The sequence below is a fragment of the Lissotriton helveticus genome, chromosome 5_1 (assembly GCF_964261635.1).
Source record: "Lissotriton helveticus chromosome 5_1, aLisHel1.1, whole genome shotgun sequence".
Taxonomy (NCBI): Eukaryota; Metazoa; Chordata; class Amphibia; order Caudata; family Salamandridae; genus Lissotriton; species Lissotriton helveticus.
The window spans coordinates 2,049,966,364-2,049,980,000 of record NC_136065.1 but is presented as its reverse complement, the minus strand read 5'-3'; the positions used below and the strand labels follow the sequence as shown (position 1 = coordinate 2,049,980,000).

General features: G+C 38.5%; 1 protein-coding gene across 1 annotated transcript in view; it reads left to right on the top strand.

Moving 5' to 3' along the window:
- LOC144756262 (complement factor B-like) overlaps positions 1-13,637 on the top strand; it is a 285,284-nt gene that overhangs the window by 122,514 nt on the left and 149,133 nt on the right. Inside the window, exons 9-10 of the mRNA XM_078645907.1 lie at positions 91-180; positions 8,649-8,786. Coding sequence (XP_078502033.1) covers positions 91-180; positions 8,649-8,786 — 228 coding nt within the window. The remainder of the gene's footprint in view (positions 1-90; positions 181-8,648; positions 8,787-13,637) is intronic.

Sequence of the window (13,637 nt, the reverse complement as noted above, 5' to 3'; positions counted from 1 at the left end):
TTACAAATCACATGTAAGTCCATGATTGGAATCACAAATTAATGTCACGCTGTTGGTGCTTCCATTGCATAACTATTTCCCTCTTTTTAGGAAAATCCAACATGGGAGGAGACCCCAAAATTTCCATGTTGAGGATCCACGACTTCCTGGAAATCAACGAGGAGAGAAAAGACTATCTGGGTGAGAAAATCATGATTGAAGCCAAGAGGATCAAATGCCAACTGCGCCATTGATGTGCAGTTGTTCTGTGATGTACTCAGTCATCATCATCATTGACATCTTTATTCAGCTTGTGTCAAACCATAAAAGAACACAGTACATAAAATCCATCTATATGTAAGAAATATATCACAGCCATTAAATCAATAGAACAGAATATATACAAATAGCAGAATTTGGGATTCCAGATACAAGGTTTAACAAAGTGACACATGCATTAAAGTATCATTTCCCTACCATATCTCTCAGTCCAACTCAGCCATGATAAACTTGTGTGCCATCATACAAATATATTCAGATTGTAATAATTGCAAATGATACAGGGCTGGTATATACTTTCTAATGTTCATGGACCTAAACAATGGTATAAGATATTGTTTCCTAGGCACGGTATACAGTTGACAGAAGAAGAAATAATGGAGCAAAGATTGATTAGACTTCGAATCACATGGACATGGCTCAAGGCCTCAATCATTATAAGCATGTCTGGGGTATTAAACTAGAAGATGCGCTATTTAAATCTAAATCTTAGCAGTTAAGATGCTCATAATGAAGCAGTAAAAAGTTCAGATAAGACTCCATATGATAAGTTGTTACTATCAGATGAAGGGCAGTCACACTCTTTTTGCTACATTCTTGACTTTTCCTCCTCTGTCCTTGCATTGGAAAAAACTCAGCTTTTAAGCATTTTTTTGATAGGGTACTCATATCATGTGGACTATAAAAACATTCCGACCTCCTAAGCATAGTAAAGTGTTCCTTAATGTACATCAGCCACGATAGACGGTGAGCATAATCTAGTTTTAAACAATCAGTGATTATGTCCTAGTTCAGGAGTGTAAAAAATATATTAAATACTTATTAACGTGCAGTTAAATATTAATAATTCATTTGTTAATATGTTAAAAGTGTACTTTTTTAGGAGAGGGTTTTTGGTTTATAGGGGAATAGGATGGGAAGTAATTTAATTGTAATGAAGTAATTATTAAATGTTAATTATTGGTATTGATAATTAATTAATTGCTAATTATAATTGGCAATTACTTTTTTATTAATTAATGAATTCATAATTATATTAATTGTATCAATTATTAATTGGTAAATAATTTTTTATATTTAATATATATCGGTATTTATAATTAATTTATTGTTAATTAATTATTATGTAGTAATTAATTTATATTAATTGAATAATTGATAATTATATTATTTATGTAAAAGTTTATGTGGAGTGGGTTGTGTGTTTATTGGGGAATAGGGTGGGAAGTAATTTAATGCTATTAAAGCTATTATTCATTTTTATTTCTTGGTATTTTTAATTAATTCATTGTTAATTCAAGAGAATTCATTATTTAATAACAAAAATGTTTTAATTTATAAGTATGTTATTTTTTAACCCCTACGCTATCCAACACTTTCCCTACTTTTGCACTCACTGGAGTGAGAATAGTAATTTTTACCCATCCGCTATCCAACACTTTCCCTACTTTTGCACTGTTTGGAGTGGGAAAGTAATTTTTACCCAACCGCTATCCAACACTTTCCCTACTGTTGCACTCACTGGAGTGGGAATAGTAATTTTTACCCATCCACTATCCAACACTTTCCCCACTGTTGCACTGTTTGGGGTGGGAATAGTAATTTTTACCCACCAGCTTTCTAACACTTTCCCTACTGTTGCACTATTTGGAGTGGGAATAGTCATTTTTACCCACCAGTTATCCAACACGTTCCCTACTGTTGCACTCACCGGAGTGGGAATAGTAATTTTACCCACCCGCTATCCAACATTTTCCTTACTGTTAGCTCGGTGGAGTGGGAATAGTAATTTGTACTTTCCCGCTATCCAACACTTTCCCTACTGTACCACTCGCTGGACTGGGAATAATAATTTTAGCCCCTACGTTATGCAAAGTTTTCACTATTGTTATATTTAATGTACTGTAAAATATTAATAATAAAAAATATTTGTAATGCTTTGACTTATTATATATAATTTATTTGTATATTTATATTATAGATTTATTTATATATATATATATGTAATTATATTCTAAAATATGTTTTTAACATCTTAAAATTAGAAATAATAATTACTTTTTAATTTTATAAAATAATATAATAATATATATATATTAAAATAAATAAAAGTGTATGTTTATTTTTTTTGAATACTTGTTTTATTTATTAATTTGGACCTTTTTTACTTAATTTTGAGTATGTTTTACTTAATTATATTTATTATTTAATTAATGTTATATTATTTTCAAGACATTTAAAAATATCGATATTTTAGCATTCTATATTTTTAACATCGATATTTTTTATTCTATATTGTTGCACTTACCTATTTGTAGATAGGGAGTCGATATTCTGTCATTCTATATTTTTACTTCGATATTCTGGTAAATCGATATTCTTGTATTCTATATTCTATCAGTGATCCGTGGCCATATTTATAATTCCTAAAGGTGAATGTATTTATTTGGTCCCCTTTTAAATGCCAGATATCAATTAAACCCAAACCATCTTTGAACCTATTCAAGCATTCTCGCATCATCGGTAAGTTTAAAACTCTGCCAGGGGGATGTCTATCTCTTTTAGGATCTAGTAGGATATTATAATCACCTCCTAAGATAATTGGTGTAGACTGTAATAATAACTGAGAGTATAACAATTGAAGAGGTGCGGGATCATCTATATTAGGGCCATAGTATCCCACCACAGTAAAAGCGGAATCTCTAACTTTTATGTTTGCTATGGCCCACCTTCCTCTTGAATCTACTAATTGACCTACCAACATAAAGAGCTGTGATTTTCTAAGAATATTAGCTACCCCCTTAATATTACATGTTTGATTTGTACAAACAGTTTCAGCAATCCAATTCTCGTATTTTATAGCTTCAAGTCATTCATCTCCTAGGAGATGTGTTTCTTGTGATATAATAATATCACAATTCTGCAGTTTAAGATATTCAAAAAAATTTTGACGCCTCCCCCTAGTTCTTAGCCAATTCACATTCCAAGTCATTATCTTCAGTTCACCCATTGAATTTGAACTCCTTCCTGCTGCTTATAACTCCTACCCTGATTGCTGTGCAATTTGCATATCAGACAAAGAATTTTTTTGGTGCCTTTTTTCCCCAATGCTGCCCACCCAAAAAAATTGCAATGTGCAAAAAAAGAAAGATAGCTTGTGTTTGCCCCCACCCTGGAGAACCCTCCCCAATACCATGAACAATCCTAGTTGCCCAGTAGGAGAGCCGCATTTGAATAGCCAACATTTTATTAAGAATGAGGCTCATAATGTTACTTATCCTTGTTCATCTTCATGTGTTCAAGTAGTGTCTCCACTTCTTTCGGGTCTCTGAAGTTGTAAGTTTTATTACGCCACATAATACGTAAGAGGGCTGGAAATTTCATCTAAACAGTGGCTCCTTCAGCCCTAAGGTCCTGCATATATTTTCCTATGGCCCATTGCCCATCGGCTGTTGCCATGGATATGTCTGAGCTGATTTTATAGTTGTATCCATCTCTTGTCAGGGTGCCAGCGTTTAGGGCTTTGTTCAATATATGTTCTTTTATTGAGTGCGTTTTAAAATTAACGAGTAATCTGCGTGGGTATTTCCTATCTCTATTAAGCCTGAATGGATCCCCGTGGACTCTCTGTATGCCCTCATCCAAGTTTTATTTGTCCATATCTGGTATGAAATCTTTTAACAGACCTACAACGAAGGATCTTACGTTTTGCCCTTCTTGACCTTCAGGAATGTTTAATAAACGTAAGTTATTCCTCCTAGAGTTGTTTTCTAAGGTCTCAATTTTATCCCTGAGTTCTCTTTCTGATGCTGATACTTTCTCAATATCACTTTGGCAGAGCCTCACTTCCTCCTTGACTTGTTCCAGAGCTGTCTCGACCAGCTCCACTCTTTCTACAAGAGCATTACATTTGGTCTCCAAAGCCTCGCATGTAGCCTGGATTTTTTCCTGGTTTTTCTCAGACTAAGCAAACCCATTTTTCATCTCTGTTAATAATGAGGCCACAAGAACCCTTATATCACCCCGATAGGTGTATCCATAACTTGCTCACTACCTTGGTCCTTGGCAGGCTTACTTTTTTGTAGGTGATCCTCTATTTGCGGGACCCCTTCTAAAGTACCTACAATGGGATTCTCTTTGCCCTCCTCCTGCTCTTTTAACATGAGAGCTTGGTATTTGTTTGGTGACTCTATTGACTTCAGTGATGATGCCGACATTGCGTAGGTTAAGACGTCTCTCTGTGCCTGCTTATCTTCGATCTTAAAAAAGGAGCGCAGTGAAGGGGTAACCTTTAAATTTGAGCCCCTCTTTAGCTGTTCTCTTTTTGCCATTTTTGCAGCTCTGGTGGACACCACTGCTACTGCAGCACCTTGATTTGTCTGGGCCCTCTGTTTCCTATTTGTATATTTAGCTGAGCCAGTATCCTGTGATGCGTTCGAATTTTCTACTTGCCCTCCTTGTTCCTGAGGTAATTCAACAACCCTGCCTAATGGTGCAGTGTCTTCTCCCGCTAGGCACGTGAAGTTTGACGAGAAATTTAACTTTTGTGGGTCAATTCCTGAGGTTCCTAAAGCGATTTTGGAAACTGTGGGACTAAGTTTGTCATCAACATCCACCACAGGTGACAGGGGTAGTTGTGGAATTCCTATTAGAATTCATGCATGCAGACTCAACCTCATTATCTGCACAGGAGGAATGGCTGTATGAGTCAGTTTCAACCTTGCTATTTAACCTGCAAAACCTATTTGATTTTAATAGCCTGTAAAGTCTGACTTCAGCCTGGCCGCAAGGGGGACCCACACAAAGAGTATGGGCGCCAAATAACCCCAAAGATTCAAGGTGGTATAAGAAATTGTAGGGAGCCCCTCTATAGCTTTGCTTGATTGTGACCCCACGTAAATATTGGCAACTTTTGGCCACCTCTGTCCAGAAACCACTTAATTTACCACTTGCACTCCCAGGGCTAACAGGGCTGCCACCGCTATTATGGAAATTCCCCTGAGTGGGGGTTAGTGCTCCTCCAGTTATCCCTACCACTCCCTGTCCCATCCAGTACCTCTGAGCACGCTATGCGCTGCACACTGCTTTCAGTTGAGCAGTAGGATGTAGTGAAAGTGGTTAAAAAGCTTCCCAGATGTAAGGCACCAGGAGAGGATGGTGATCCATCTAAAAAGTATTACACTTTGTTTAAAGATCTGAAGTGTCCAGTCAGAGCTTTTTAATTAGATCCTTCTGGAAAGGGGTTTTATTATGCTTCCAAATAAAGATAAAACTCCAGAGGATGTAAATTCATTTTATCCTATTACTTTATTGAACACCAACTTTAAAATCTTTCTGAAGGTAATTGCAAATTTGATAGAGGTAGATAAAAATTGATTTATATCAACACTGCAACCGTACTTTAATATGTACTTTCTGGTAGAGTCCACCAACTAATTTACTGTGAATAAGATACTTGCAGTAGTGTTGTTTTAAGACGCTGAAAAAGCGTTTGACTTTGTGCGTTGGAAGTTGTTGTTTAAAGTTACTGAGGAAATTAAATTTCTGGACCAACTCACGAAGAAATTTGTCCAAATATATCAAGGTTCTTTGGTGCACCTTTCTTTAAATTTGAAAACTTCTATTCTGATGGAAATCACCCGAGGCACCGTGCAAGGGTGCCCCCTATTGCTCGGGCTGTTGCGATTTTTATTGAGCCCCTTCCCTGTGCTTTGAGGTCACCGAAGGCACTTAAGACAGCTATCCCTGAGTCTTCTAGACCCAAAATGTACACCGATCACAAGCCGAATACAAATGTTATTAACAAACTTTTTGAGCTCCTTGCATCCTTCTCAGCGCTCACTGGGTATCTTGTGAACACTGCCAAAACCTGAAATGCTGCTTTTCAATAGACGTGGACTCATTGCCTCAATCTCTGCAATCAATTTACCATAAAGACACAATTAAATATTTGGGGAATAGTGTCTTAGAAAACCTGGAGGATCTATATATATATTAAATTGCGCCCTTTTATGGGCATGATTAATTTTATGTTAGACAGATGGCATAATCTACCAATCACAATTGTAGGCAGGGTGGTAATAATTAGGATGCACATTCTACCTATTAAATTTGTTCTTTTCTGCAATCCTAGTGCCCTTTACAACTGAATTGTTTACTGGATAAAATACAAAGAGCATTAGCTTTATATGAATAAGAAATCACCTCGGATAAGTTGAGAGAAGTTAAATCTTTGTCAAAAAGGGATGGCTCTCCAAGATTGGAAAGCCTTTATACCTAGCAGCCTTTTTAATCATACATGCTAGAGTTTATAATATAACCGATGATTCAACCTTCAGTTGCACAGATTGCACTGCAACACTCCTGGAACTCTTATGTCCACCAGATCTACAATGTACAATCAGGAATTGGAAAAAAGTAAAGATAGGTAAAATAGGAGACTGGATCAGTAATAACAAGGGAATAACTTGGTAGTCTCCCAAGGCTAAACTTCCCTCAGTTCAAACAGAAAGTGTCATATATATATCCTGCAAACACAAACCGTTATAAAAAAATCACTTCCTCTTCAAATAGGACCTACAAGGGAAATACTGAAGGAACTAGTGTAGCAACTCTATGGATAATGACTTTAGCCGCGCACAAAAGTGGTGGATGAAAAAGACTGGTATAAATCTGACTCAGGACGAGTGGCAAGAAATATCTTCCTTTAGTTGACAGATGCTGGGGTGGGGGCAGATTTCGTTCTATGTAGATGTGTGTCCACTGGTTAGTCTGCGCTCTGAAAATTGCATGGTGGGAATTCAAACAGTTTTGATAGCTGTCCCAGGTGTAGTAGGGGGAGCACATGGGAACAAATGATCTGAGGATGTGCAAAGCTACCTTGATTTAGCACAAAGGATATCCTGGACCTTCAAGCCTCTTCAGACATCCCAATGTCCCTGGATTCAAGAACTGTACTATTGGTAGACTATAAAAAGGAAAAACCTATATGCTAAATGAATAGGGGGGAGCAAAAAGTTTCTCAAAACTTGGACATGTTTTAGGAGTTATGGAAAATGCATGCTACTGAGATAAATATCTTAAATTAGACTATTATTGGGAGTGTCTGCGTCAAACACTATTAGTTCCACTCCCGAAACAGAACTTTCTTTTGGGAAATTAAAAAAAATTGAATGCTTCCCTTGGAATGGAAGTCATTTCCCATAGTGGGGGAGCATATTTTGCATTTTACTGTCCCTTACCACCAGTAGGACAGTAAGAAAATGGTTAAATGTGCGCCTATCCTGTTGGGCGGGTGAACATATAGCCATTTGTCCCATGGCACTTACTCTGTTGGGACATCTGAGAGGTTTGGCTATGGCAGTGACAGAATAGTCACTGCCCTAGCCAAAGCAAAGGATCACCCACATTTAAATCAGGGTGGCAGACCATCATGTTGGCAGTATGTATACTTTATTGCGATGTCTTCATTGCCCTGATTGCTTGATATCAATTCCCTTTAAACAAGGTTTGTTAATGAGGACTTTTTCTAGTAACGTTTTATTTTTATTTTTTATTTTTTAAAGTTTGTTTGCCCATTCTAAAAATAAATTAAAGGAATTGCCCAATATTAACTACTTCATAGGCTGCAAAAAATTAAAATGTTCTATGTAGGAATTTGGCCTTTCTGAAGTGTGTAGAAAGTTGAACACAAAGGAAGATATATTTGGAAAAAGTGCTCCAGGATCCCGCACCTGGGGAGGGCTATTCAGTGCTTATGATTTCAAAAAAGGTTCCCCTGAATGAGAACTAGAATTGCAGATTAGGAAACCTTTCCTTTTAACTACTTCCAGATCCTGGTGTAAGACTTGGTTGCTCACGCCCAACCTGAAGGAGAGCAATTGCAGAAAGAAAAGGTCCTTCCCAACTCTCATGCTTAGTTCATCTTTGATGTCCAGATGCTGTACAAAAGTTTTGACTATAGAGTCATTACTTATGATCCCCAACCATATTTACACGTTTTCTCCCATTTTCCCCCCTGTTTGTTGAAGGGTCTATGTTCCCTTTTGCTTGTATTCCTATTTTATCTATATGTTTATCTCCCTTCTTTGTCTATAAGTTTTTCTCCTGTTGGTGTGTATGTCTGGCTCCTCTCTTTCTCTACATGTATTTCTGCTCTCCTTATTCATAGATCTATCTCCTATTTTTCTCCTTATCTGTCTCTCTTCTTTGTATATGTCTGTCTCCTTCTTTCTCTGTGTGTCTCCCTCTTTTTGTTTCCGTCTCCTCTCTTTATGTTGTTCATTCCCATTTGTATGTGTCCCAGTCTTTCCATCTTTCCATATATGTAGATGGCTGTCAAACGAAACATCAAAAACATCACCTAAATACCTGATCTTTGTTTACCTTAGATGTGTACGTGTTTGGCCTGAGTGATGATGTCAGCGATGAAGAGATCAACGGGCTAGCTTCCAAAAAGCCGAGGGAGACTCACGTCTTCAAAGTGAAGGACATAGACGATCTCCAGAAAACCTTTGATGCAATGATAGGTGAGCCTTTAATGTTGCTTCATAAATACATAAATAGAGGAATAACGAGGAGGGGGCTCAAGTGAATATACTGAACCATACAACAAGCATTAATGGCCTTTCAGTGCTACATGCAGCATGTGGAATTTGGAAAGGCAGGAAAGATGCAACATCCTGTAAAGCAATTGTGTCTGTTTTGCTTCTGACATCCAACCATGTTACTTTCTTTTAAGCTATGCATTTGAGATTAGAAAGACATTGCACTCAGTCCACAATAAGCCAGTTACAAAAACTGAAAATATTAACACATCTTCACATTATGTCTCCAATATTCACACTAAAACATGACTACAGGTATGAACAATGGAGTAAAGTTATTGAATATAAAGGAAGGACGAGGAAAAGTTATTAATATTTATGCAGTGTACAATTGCAGACATGACGTGGGTTCCACTCACCATTCTTGACAATGTAGTGACTACCAACAATGCTACTCTTTATGCATATATTTATTTAAGGATATGACAGGCATTTTAAACCCACTCTAAAAGTTTTAATGAAGGGACAATCAATTTGAGAAGTACTGCATTTAATCCATATTCTTCTGACCACCAGTGGAGAGGAAAGAAATCTGAAAGACGTAGCATATGTTAAAGGGCTAATCTTCAGTTACTGGAGATCGGAAGGGGTTCACTTACTTCAGTCAGTTTAAATCTGAAGAGGTTTGTTTCAGTTATTGGTAATCTGAAGGAGTTAGCTTCAGTTCAATGGAAGCGGTTAGCTTCACTTAATAGAGATCCGAAGGGGTTAACATCAGTTAATTGAGACAAGAAGGTGTAACCCTTTAGGCAATGGAGATCTGAAGGGGTTTGGTTCAGTTACTGGAGATATGAGGGGTTAGCTTCAGGTAAGGAGGTTGCAAGGGTCTAGCTTTGGTTATTGGAAATCTGAAGGAGTTAACTTCAGTAAATGGAGATCCAAGAAGTTAGCTTTATTTAATGGCGATCAGAAGGGGTTTACTTCAGTTAATGGAGATATGAAGGCGTTAGCTGTAGTTAATTGAGAGCTGAGGGGGTTAACTTCAGTTATTTGTGATCTGGAGGGGCAGTGTGGTAACGAAACTTGAGGGGCCCCCCTGCAAAAATCATTGAAAGCCCTACCCCAGCGGCCCGGCCCACCACTTACCACTTTGCCCCACTGCTCAAAAACCTAGCATATTTGATTTGAAACCTCCATCATTTAAATGAAATACCTCTATAATGTCTTTCTCAAAGTTCTAATGAGAAAGTGGGAAACCCTCTTAACATATAAGCTACGCCATTTGTAACAATAATGTCAAAAGCAGAGTATTTAACTGAGGCAGCAATCAGAGCAATGCCAATGTGCGATCCTATTGTCTCAGGAACTGCAGCAATCAGAACAATGCCAAAGAGCAGTCCTATTGTCTCAGAACTGCCTAGGGCTGAAGAATAACTATGAAGGGTCTGAATTAGAATTGGCATTTATGGACAATAACATGAGCATTTTAAACTTTGAAAGATAAACCCAAACCTGCAATTCCGTAAAAACTCGACAGGCAATATACATGAGAACAACACAAGATATAACTCAGTATCCTGAGAAAGGCAAGAGAAATAGGCTGGTGAATGATCTGCATGCCACACACTAGCGACTGTCAAGGGTTGTGCATGATATTAACATGAACAACTTAAATTTCTACATCATGTCTTTATCAGTAAGTATTACAAAACAGGCAGAAAAACAAGGCTGAGGACGAAAACTGTTTGGATGCTTCAGAACATTGATGCCGATGTTTGTCTGTTTTAATGTATCATTTCTGTAGTGTAAACAATGCTAAATACAAGATTTAAGGCACACATATTACAGACAAGTGCAAGCAACACCATAAATAACACTGCATGTAGAATAAAAACAAAACATATCAGCAAGTACCTAATGGCAATCTATACAAACTTTAGTTGGTAAAGCAAGAGAAAAGGGCAAATACTTTCAAAGTGCACAATAAAGTAATCACCAGTCCGACAATAAACAACAATCAAGCATGTTTAGTAAAACAATTAACTTTCTTCTTGCGTCAACGTGAAAATACTTTCAAAGTGCATGATAAAAACAAGTCCAGCAGTATGCAAAAAGGAAGCCAGGTTAGTCAAACAATTCCCTGTTTAGTGTGTGCATAAAGGCACATATATTCTAAAGGATCACTGACATAATATCCAATACACAAATATAGAATTACCAAAAATATTGATGAAAAAACTATAGAATGCAAAAATATCGAATTCCTATCTACAAACAGGTAAGTACAAAAATATCAAATCAAATATATCGTAATGAAATAATAAATATAATTAACTAAAACATACTTAAAAATATTTAAATAACCTTAACATTTTTACATAATTAATTTAAGTTGTATAAAAAAATATATTTTTTAATATACATATTACCATAATATTAATGAAAAATATACAATATTTTTACCGTAGTATAACGGGAGGGTAACATTTACTATTACCACTCCAATGAGTGCAACAGTAGGGAAAGCATTGGATAGCGTAGGGGTAAAAATTACTATTCCCACTCCACTGAGTGCAACAGTAGGGAAAGCGTTGGATAGTGTGAGGGTAAAAATTACTATTCCCACTCCAGTGAGTGCAACAGTAGGGAAAGCGTTGGATAGCGGGAGGGTAAAAATTACTATCCCCACCCCAGAGTGTTACCAGTCGGGGAACAGAGGGACACAAGAGAGAAAGTCAGCGTTACCATTATCCCGTCACCTCCTGTGAAGAACCTCAAACAAAAAGGGTTGCAAGGAGAGGAACCATCGGAGGATCCGAGGGTTCTGCCCTTATTACGACTCAACCAGAGCAAGGATGAAATGGGAGCCCTCCAGGTAATATGTGAGCTTGTCCACGGCCCACTTGATTGCCAAACATTCCTTCTCTATTATGGAATACCTCTGTTCGCGAGAAAAAAGCTTAAGGCTGATAAACAGCACCGGGTGGTCCATACCCTCTGGGGAGGTTTGGGAGAGAATAGCCCCTGATTTGAGGCATCGGTTTGAAGGAGGAAGGGCTTTGTGAAGTCAGGGGAACGGAGTAAGGGGGCAGTGGTGATGGCTTCTTTTAGTTCCTGGAATGCTTGTAGGGTAAGAGAGGGAGGGTGTGGGAGGTCTTTGGTCTTCACCTGCTGTTTGAGAAGGTCGGTTAAGGGACTGGCTATCTCTGAGAAGGGGGGAATGAATCTTCTGTAATAGCCTAGAAGACCAAGAAAGGCCCTGACTTCTTTTTAGTAGAAGGAAAGGGGGTGTTGACTATCGCCCTGATCTTTTCTTTCTGTGGCTCAATGACCCCATTTCCCAGGAGATATCCCAGATACTTGACCCGCTTATAACCCATGTGGGACTTCTTTGCGTTCACATGTAGACCTGCCTGCTAAAGGGCCTGTAAAACTGCCTGACAGTTGCCCCGTGTAGACAGAAGAGGAAGACTGTAAACTCAAAGTGACACGTTGGGGTTGAAATGCAGTCTTCTCCTGGTCTCCTGGGTTGAGGGACACCTGCCAGTACCCCTTTGTGAGGTCTAACGTGGTTATGTATTCTGCATCCTGAGCCGTTCAAGGAGTTCGTCCACCCTCGGTAATGGATGTGCGTCGAATTTAGATATAGCATTGACAGCTCTGAAATCTATACAAAAACGCACAGACCCATCAGGGTTTGGCACGAGGACTATGGGGGATGACCATTCGCTTTGGGAGGGTTGTATTACCCCCATTTCTAACATGTTTGCTATCTCGTTATTGATGGCCTCCCGTCTGGCAGCAGGTATGCGATACATTCTTTGTTTGATGGATTTACCCGGTGGGGTGGTTATGGAATGTTCTATCAGGTTTGTTTTTCCTGGGTAATCCGAAAAAAGAGAAGAGTGCGGCAGAACGGCATCTTGTAGGGCCCATTTGTGGGGTCTGACAGGGCCTTATTTATATCAAAGTACTCCATGGTGCTTTCTTGCTCCTTCGGAGAGTGTGCTATGTGTATGTTTTAGGGCGCTGGGCAGAGCCATTTTTTAAGAAGATTTATATGGTACATTTGGGATTTTTTTGGTGACAACTGTACCAGATAGGTGTTGAATCCTATTTTCTTAATGACACAAAAGGGCCCATTCCATTCTGAACGGACTTTTGATAGGCTAGAGGGCAGGAGTACCAAAACTCAATATTCTACTTTCAAATGTCTCCACCTCTTCTCCTTATCACAAAAGAGTTGTTGTTTTGTTTGAGCTTTTTTGAAGTTGGCGTCCGCGAAATTGCGTGGCTTATGTATGCGGGTGCGTAATGCCAAGGTATAATCAAGGAAAGAACAGGTTTCTTCCTGTTTCTCTTGTTCCCAAGCTTCCCTGGTGATCGCCAACAGATCACACACAGCCTCCCAAAAAGAAGCTCGTAGGGTGAACACCCCAAACTGCTCTGTGGTTGACTACGGATTACAAAGTGGGCTAAAGGGAGGAGCATATCCCAATCTCTACCTTCTGAGGCTAGCATTTTTTTTAGAGAGAGCTTTAAGGTGTCATTATATTTCTCGCAAAGACCATCGGTTTGTAGGTGGTACACCGAGGTCTTTATGTGTGAGATGTCGAGGGATTTGCAGACTTGGGACATCAATCGTGAGACGAAGGGGGTCCTCTTGTCGGTAAGTATTTCTTTAGGAAACCCGACACATAAGAACAATTCAACAAGGCAATCACTAATGATGGTGGTTGTGGGTGCTCTCAGGGGAAAAGCTTCGGGGTAGCGGGTGGCGTAGTCTACAATGACTAGCGCGTATAGGTTGCCTTTTTTTGTACGGGGAGGGGG